Source organism: Pyxicephalus adspersus, chromosome Z (assembly GCF_032062135.1).
Source record: "Pyxicephalus adspersus chromosome Z, UCB_Pads_2.0, whole genome shotgun sequence".
NCBI classification, from domain to species: domain Eukaryota; kingdom Metazoa; phylum Chordata; class Amphibia; order Anura; family Pyxicephalidae; genus Pyxicephalus; species Pyxicephalus adspersus.
The window spans coordinates 52,794,243-52,802,597 of record NC_092871.1 but is presented as its reverse complement, the minus strand read 5'-3'; the positions used below and the strand labels follow the sequence as shown (position 1 = coordinate 52,802,597).

The 8,355-nt window shown below is 43.2% G+C and overlaps 1 protein-coding gene across 2 annotated transcripts in view; it reads left to right on the top strand.

Moving 5' to 3' along the window:
- LOC140343018 (mitochondrial carnitine/acylcarnitine carrier protein-like) overlaps positions 1 to 8,355 on the top strand; it is a 36,584-nt gene that overhangs the window by 5,603 nt on the left and 22,626 nt on the right. For both annotated transcript variants that reach the window (XR_011923228.1, XM_072429459.1), the window contains exons 3-6: positions 669 to 796; positions 887 to 983; positions 2,295 to 2,412; positions 2,660 to 2,732. Coding sequence is in view for 1 of the 2 variants with exons in the window: in XM_072429459.1 (XP_072285560.1) it covers positions 669 to 796; positions 887 to 983; positions 2,295 to 2,412; positions 2,660 to 2,732 (416 nt within the window). In the remaining variant the exon portion in view is untranslated. The remainder of the gene's footprint in view (positions 1 to 668; positions 797 to 886; positions 984 to 2,294; positions 2,413 to 2,659; positions 2,733 to 8,355) is intronic.

Below are 8,355 nucleotides of genomic sequence, written 5' to 3'. Positions count from 1 at the left end.
CATACTACTTCATAATATACACTATATATGCTCAGTCCCTCAATTACCATCTCTTGCCATCCATGTACAGACTTTTTCCACATTGTTTTTAGCTTATTTCTTAGGCAATTCTAAATTCCTGTGTTTCTCTTCTACTTCCAGTCACATAGTGAGGCCACTTAGCTATTCCAGATCTGATTTCATTCAGGAGGTCTTTGTCTAGTTTATATGCTACTGATCTTTTTGCTGCAAGTGCGATTTTTCATTATCATTAAATGACCATTAAACAAGTGTTTAGTGTTCTTTTTCATGTTTATTTTTATGGCTTGAAAGAGCTTGCAAATGTTAGCCAACATTTTGGTACCAATGTAAAACAGTACATTTGAGTTCCTTTTGCCGTAATGGAGAGACAATGACGCAAAGCTAGATAAATGAGAACATTGCTTTTAGAACTCATTACCTGCCTGGCACAAATACTGCTGTGCAAATGCAATCTGATAACATGCATGGCCCCGACTTTCACATGTTTGCCTGCATCAAATAAAGGGTGTAGTAAAGCCTGGAATATAATGCTTTTTTTGTACGACTGTAACATTAAAATGTGAGTTTTTTGCAAACATTTTAATTATTAAGCTTCAAACTCTTAAACATCAACATCCCAAAATATACTTTTTTCGTTCTCTTCCTAGGGGATATGGGGTCTGTACAGAGGAATGGGAGCCCCACTAGCTGGTGTGACCCCTATAATGGCAGTCACATTTTTTGGATTTAGTCTGGGAAAGAAACTGCAGCAGAAACATTCAAATGACCCCCTAAGGTGAGATACAGCTGCTTGTTAGGTTGAGTTATAAGTTCACTTTAAAATACCTACCTACTTACACATTTTCCTTCTCTTTGCTAACACTAGTTCCAGACCCCATCAGGTGTTCGCAGCAGGAATGTTGGCAGGACTGTTCGGCGCGGTTATTGTCATTCCTGCGGAACGAGTAAAATGTTTACTGCAGGTGAGAAACACAATTGCCAAAACTGTAATAATCTACAGTAACCAAATCACTTTGCAATAGCCTAATCTATAAATAATCTATTCTGATTGGGTGCTGTATACATTGCATCTTGTATAATAAAATAGCTGGTGTCAGTTGCTTTAAAATGTATTTTTTCTACGTGGTGCATTATAGTTGCTTTTTAGGATGCATCTCCTGTTCAGTAATGTCAACCTATAACTACAATTAAATATCTTCCAAACACTAGGCACCCCAGGAGTCCTATACATACCTTTCGGTAATGTGAGAGAGAACAATTCTCTGAACCCAGTCAACATGTCTATACACAATGTCTTGTCTCTGGCCCATCCCTGGCATACCTTGAAGCAATGTGTGCTCCTCACTGACCTACAGAGAGGTTTATTCTGTGGGAATTGGAAAAGTACATAAGCTCCTGATTGCCTCTGAGTAAGAACTGGAATACAGACCAACATGTGCACATTTCTCATATATACATATATAATTCAGAGTGCAGTCTATCAGAAAGTTATATTCAGCTGCCCAGGTCTGTGACCAGTTAATGTTAAAGCACCTAATATTATTATTATTATTATTATTATTATTAAACAGGATTTATATAGCGCCAACATATTACGCAGCGCTGTACATTAAATAGGGATTGCAAATGACAGACTAATACAGACAGTGATACAGGAGGAGAGGACCCTGCCCCGAAGAGCTTACAATCTAGTAGATTATTTGATAGTAATATTTAACTATTAAAAGTTTTATGGCAAAAAAATACAACATTTCTAAATAAACATGAATGTTGGGTGACAATGTAGTCTAGTGTAGGTGATTTAGACTGCGTCAGTATATTCTCTTGCATGCCACAAACAGGTACATAAATCATACTCATCAGTGCCTGCCACAAAAGATAGTCCATTGGATACTCCAATGTCCTCTTTACATAATGTTCCTAGTTAAATACATCTTTAATAAATAAGGCTGAGAGTAATAATAGAAATGTAACCAAAACATTTGCATAGCAAACATAGCAAATAGCAAATTACTTTGAAGAAATCCATGCCTGGTTTGCTGGATCACCCAGCTTCCCTGATGAAAGAATATCTTCTCCAGCCTTGGAGAGCTTTATTTATCTATCTATCTATCTATCTTCTTTCTTCGTTTCTCATTTTCCTCTTGCGCTATCTTTCATTCTTCTGTTTATCTCTTTCTCTCTCTTTTCTTTCCCAATCTCCAATCAGAGAAATGAAAAAAAACAAAAAAAAAACAAACCTTTAAACATATGTTAATCCTCATCTCTCCCAGGCTCAAGCAAACAGCTCAGTGAAAAGGTTTGCAGGCCCCAAAGATTGTGCCCAGCAACTGTACCGTGAGCAAGGGATCCAGAGTTTGTATCGAGGCACACTTCTTACACTACTTAGAGGTAAACACTTTTTTTTCCCTCATTGGACAGCCCCAAAATTACAATTTGTATGTAAAGTAACCACAATAAACATCACATCATCTCAATCATCTATTATATTTTTTGGTTTCCATGTCTTTGGCATACCATGAATACATCTATATGAAGTTGTAATCTGTGTATCAAACAACTGTCCTGATATAGAGAAATATAAGTATATGCGTAATTATATTAACTGTCATTATTCTCATTATTCCCTATTTGTAAGATATCCCTGCCACTGGAATGTACTTCATGAGCTATGAATGGATGAAACAGATGCTTACACCAGAAGGTCAAAGGTGAATAGTAAATTCTGGATTAAATTATTCATTATTAATATAGTAAATTATTGAAGGATGTAAATTTACGAGTTTTACAAATATGCAAAAAACAAACACTTTGAAAGCATATTACCTACATTTATGGAAGCAAATAGAGCAAATTGTCAGAACTAGCAGCCTATTCACATGTGCTAGCTAGAAGAGAGTGCAGATTGGTAAACTGATCAGTGATTTGCTGCTTCTTAACTATCCAGTCAACAAGTCGGAGATGTTTTTCAAGCTGCGTTGGAGTGAATGGAAAGGTCTTGACTGTGCTGTTTTAAAGCTGATGTAAACTCTGCTGCTGGCACGCAGGGATTTGCCATTATGTGTAAATATGCCATCATTATCCTCTAGGGTGTTTTTTGTTACCAGGGTTCCTCAAAAACTTGCTAGCTGTTCCTTGAGCAATAAGCAATTTGTGCTTTTCAGATTAGTTACCACTGACAGACGTAATTTTTTTTGTACAATAGGTCAAAAAAGGTTATTAGGAAGGTTGACATTCTATCTAACTGCCAGCAATGTATCAGGCCTCACTAATGTACTGTGCACTGTGGATATTGTAAATATAGAAGGAGTTCCCCAATACCTGTAAGTTAATATGGGTTCCCCCATGTTAAAAATGTCCAGAATGGCTGATCCAGGGCATAAATCCATACAGGTGTCACACTATTTAGTGATGAATCTTTAAACAAATGACTGCTAAATGGCAACTATTGTAATAACTGCAGTTGGGCCATTTCCACTAGTCCTCCACCCTCTCCTGTCCATAGAACAGGCTGTTTGGCTGTGGTCAAGCAGTCTGTCGGCACATCGCTTGTTCATTCATTCCTACTGTCACCTGAAACTGACAAATATTGAGCATCTGTATAAGACTTTGGTAGAGTTGCTTGATTTATAGGACTGGATTCAAATAATTACCAATCTTTTATACATGTATCTCATCTGTGCACATAGCAGGCCATCTGATATTTTAATTCAATTGTTCATCAAATACCATATATTTTTGCAAATTTCAGAGTCGCCTGTCATCTGCCACAATGACAGCAGAAACTATGTCAGCTAAAATTATTATACAAAGAACAGGGTAGGGTGACTACTAATTTTATTTTCTGGTATTTTCAGAGCGGTGAATCATGTCTCCCGTATGAATCGCAGGCTTAGGCGGTGGGCAGGTTGTGTCTCTAGAGTGGGTGGGTTCTGGCATCATGACGTCATTCGGGGGGAAGTGTCTTCCCCCTTTGAGTGACACATGGCTCCCTCTCATGCACGGTCAGGAGTCCGTGACATTAGTTGAGGTCTAAAAGGTTGGCAACCACTGCCTTTAAGACAGATAGCACAAAATGATTATGGAATAGATGTGCCAGGAGTTCAGAAAAAATGATGGCCTCAAGGACAGTGAGTCTTAAGCCCTGTATAGATGTCAGATTACTATTTCTGGAAACAATCTTAAGTGATGAACAAATTGTACACACAGCACTTTTTTAGAGAGGGGAAGACTGGCAAGTTATTATTATTACTGTATTAAACAGGATTTATTTAGCACCAACATATTACATAGCACTGTACATTAAACAGGGGTTTCAAATGACAGACAGATACAGACAGTGACACAGGAAGAGAAGAGGACCCAGCCCTGAAGAGCTTACAATATAGAAGGTGGGGGAAGTATCATACAATAGGAGGGGAGATATTGTGAATGGTGGAAAGTAGTGAGAGTTTTAGGAGACAGAAGAAGACAGGTAGGCAAGTTTGAAAACATGAATTTTGAGTGTGCATTTAAATAAGCAGAAGAAACAAGCCTATTACGACTCCGTGCTTTGCGCCATCGCAGTATAAAACATGGTTTATTCTGTCCAGCAATGTAATTTGCAGCAGTCAGGAGAACTAACATAGCAGCAGCCCCTGCTTTCCTTTAGTCGTGCAGCCTGATGTATTTTATGGCATCCCCAGCATCCATTGTTAGGCTGTACACAGCTGAAGTGGATTCTAGAGGCTGCCAGCTCATTCCCAGACACCATCCCTTGCGCAGTAAGTCCTGGGGGCAACCGAGTGCTGGGAGAAGCAACAAGTCTCCCGAAGCTGAGCAGGGGCTTGCTATAGATGAAAACTGCGGTGTTAGATTGGACTGGTGTCTGGTGAGGACTGGTGCTGACCAGGGCCTTACAAGGATGAGGAAGACCATTCTAGATAGTTGGGAAGCTCTAGAAAAGTCTTGGAGCCGTGCATGGGATGAGGCTGTGAGTGAAGACGTCACTAGTAGGTCATTGGAGGTGTGAAGAGAGCAGCTAGGGGAGTATTTTCCTACCAGGTCAGAAAGGTAAGTGGGACAAGAACTATGGAGGGATTTGAAAGCAAAGCACTCAGGAGCTTGAATTTGATTCTAAGGTGAAATGGAAGACAATGAAGAGAACTGAAAAAAGATGCCGCAGAAGATGAGCAGTGGGAAGGATGGATAAGTCAAGCTGCAGCATCCATAATTCCGGTTAGTGGAATACCAGAGAGGAGGCTGTTATAGTAGTCCAGACAAGAGATATTAAGAGCATGTACAATTATTTAGGTGGTCTCTGGGGACAGGTTGGGGCAGATTTTGGAGATGTTGCACAGGTGAAAATGACAGGACCTGAAAATGTTCTGAATATGAGGGGTTAAGGAGGGGGCAGAATCGAAGGTGATGCCAAGACAAGGTGCCTGAGGGAAGGGAAGAATAACAGCATTTTGTTAACAGTTAGAAATATGTCAGGGGAGGATTTGGAATATGGCGGGGGAGATGATGTGTTCTGTTTTATCGAGATTAAGTTTCAGAAACCTATCAGCCATCTATGATGATATGGCCAACAGGCACCATTAAATCTTATCCAGGACTGATGGAGACAAGTCAAGGATGGACAGATAGATTTGAGTGTCATCAGCATACAGATTAAGGTGTACAGAGAAAGGAGAACTAGTCCGAGGACTGACCCTTGGGGAACACCAACAGGGAGGAGAGTAGGAAAGGAGAAATCATTTTGCTTGGCAACAGTGAGTGCAGTGTTAAAAGGTTGTAGTTTGACTTTGTAGTCCATGATGTCAGCCGAGGCTAGATTACCTCCACTTGCACTCAGCTGCACGAACGGTCTTTTGTGAATGTTTGGTGTGATTGTTGTGCCAAGGTAAGGGGGTACATATCCAAAGTAATCAGAACAGCGATTGCAGCCACCTCCCTCTCTTATAACAAAAATCACATATTATTAAGCCTTGACGCTGAAATGGTTTTGGACAAAGTGAAATGGCCCTATTTACATGCTCTATTAGTGAACTGCGAATTCAGACCGCACTTTTACAACTATGTCCTGTTTCCCTACACTAACCCTACTACCTCACTAATAGTCAATATTAGGGATGAGCGAGAAGGCCTCACAGTTTTGCGAAAATTTTCCTCAAACTTCTGGTGGGTTCGCAAAATTTCGGCAAATCGATTTTGCGAATTCCAATAAAGTCAATAGGCCAACTTTACACATTATTAGCTAAGCCCCTATACATGTTAGAACCACCAAATTTGCTTGGTATGTGTAGGTCAGTGTCACCCACCTACAGTCCTCTGCTGCCAGCACCAGCTCTGCTAAGGCATCATCTCTGCAGCTCACTTTCTGATTATGTGACCTCCAGTCAGCTGTTCCACTACCTCAGAGGACTAGAATGTTTTGCAGACGTGCTCCCCCTGCTGGTGGAGATGTGAACACCACTAACCTCTAATCTCCTGGAACCCCTCTGCTGGTAGGATAGGATGCAGCAGGTCATATAGCTCCACTCATCACAGGCCCTGCCCTTAAAAGGAAGTGAAGGGCAACAGGAAGTTGCCTGAAAAAAAGAGTTCCTTTGGCTCCGCTTCCAGGTTCCTGTTTGTTTATTCTCTTGCTCCTGATTCTTTGTGTACTTACCTCAGCTTGACCCTGACTACTCCTGATCGCTGCCTGCCCTGACTACTGGCTTAACCTCGACTACCCCTGATCGCTGCCTGCCCTGACCTCTGGCTTGCCTGACCCCTCTCTGCTCCTCGCTTGTTTCTGCCACGTCTTGTTTCTGCCTGTCAGCACTCACCTGCCTCGGCGTGCACGGGGGCTGCAACCTGGCAGTTGCCCTCAGCGCAACATCCTCACCTCTAAAGGCTCTGGTGCAGACCCGGCAGCTGCTTAGACTCTGTGCCCTGTGCACGTGTCTACCAACTGAGCTGGTGAGACAGAGGGTCCACCGTCCTGCCTTGCAGCTCATGTGACAACCATGCGCATGATCTGTTCTTGATGGTTATGCCCCTGCCCTTCACTTGTTTGAGGTGGCCGCATCAGGTTTCGCCAGGCATCCAGAGAATCCCCCCTGCCTTGGCCTAGACTTTTGGATGTGTGCGCCCTGCTGCTACTATTGTTGATGCTGCTGCTGCTGCTGCTGCTGCTGCTGCTAGTGGGGGATACGTGGAGGCGGTGTCCGCCTGAGCTCCCCGTGTGAAATGTGGTCCTTACACAGCCGGTCGCATAGTGTTCTGTTCAGGTGGGTCACATTTTTCTTTCTCTTGCGCTGGGTTGGGTAGAAACTGTGACATTTTGTCTGTAGCGGTGATCCAGAAGGATGTTCAGCCAGTAATCATCCCAGTTCTTGATGCTGCAAATGCGGGGGTCCCTCTGTAGGCATTGCAACATGTGGACACACATATGAAAGAGGGTTTCTCTGAGCTCATCCTCCTCCTGTCCCTCAGTAAGTGCCAAAACATCTTCCTCCTCATCACCCACCTCTTCCTCTTCAAGCTGCAGCAGTTCCTGTTGTTCCATCACCCGCACAATGTCTGTGGCATGACAGCACAAATGCGGGTTGAATAGGTCCTGTCCAGTAGCCCCAACATGGTCTCCCTCATCATCATCATCATCATCATCATCATCTTCCTCCTCCTTCTTCTCTTGAACCTCCTGATGCTGGCCAGTGTCCCTTCTTGCTCCTCCTGATGCTGGCTGTGCGCTATGGAGTGTAATATCACCTTCATCCTCCTCCCCCATTTCTTCCCCTCCTCTCCCATCACTACTTTCCATCAAGCCACACAGGGTATTATCAAGCAGAAAGATGATGGGAATGACATCGTTCCAGCCTGACTGCTCCCGACTCACAGCGTTTGTGGCCTGCTCAAAAGGGGGCCAGTACCTTGCACAGCGTCTCCATCTGCAGCCACTGGTCACTGGTAAAATAGCTAAGTTGTGTGGCTGTACCAAGGGCCCCGCTGTATCCATGCACCACAATGACCAAGTAATGGCGGATGGCTAGCTTTTGCTGACACAGACCCTGGAGCATGTGCAGGGTGGAGTTCCATCTAGTCACAGTGTCACAAATCAGTCTATGCAGTGGAAGCCTTTGTTTGCGCTGGATGGGGCCGCGGCGATAGTAGGGGATGGGCGTACATAGCGGCAGATTGAGCGAGCCTGTCTCAGTAAGTCCTGCAGTCCTGGGTACGTGCGGAGGAACTTCTGCACCACCAGGTTCACTACGTGCGCAAAGCAGGGCACATGTGTTATGCGGCCCATGCGCAGTGCGGCTACAAGGTTGGCCCCGTTGTCGCACACTATATTGCCTGTTGTGAGCC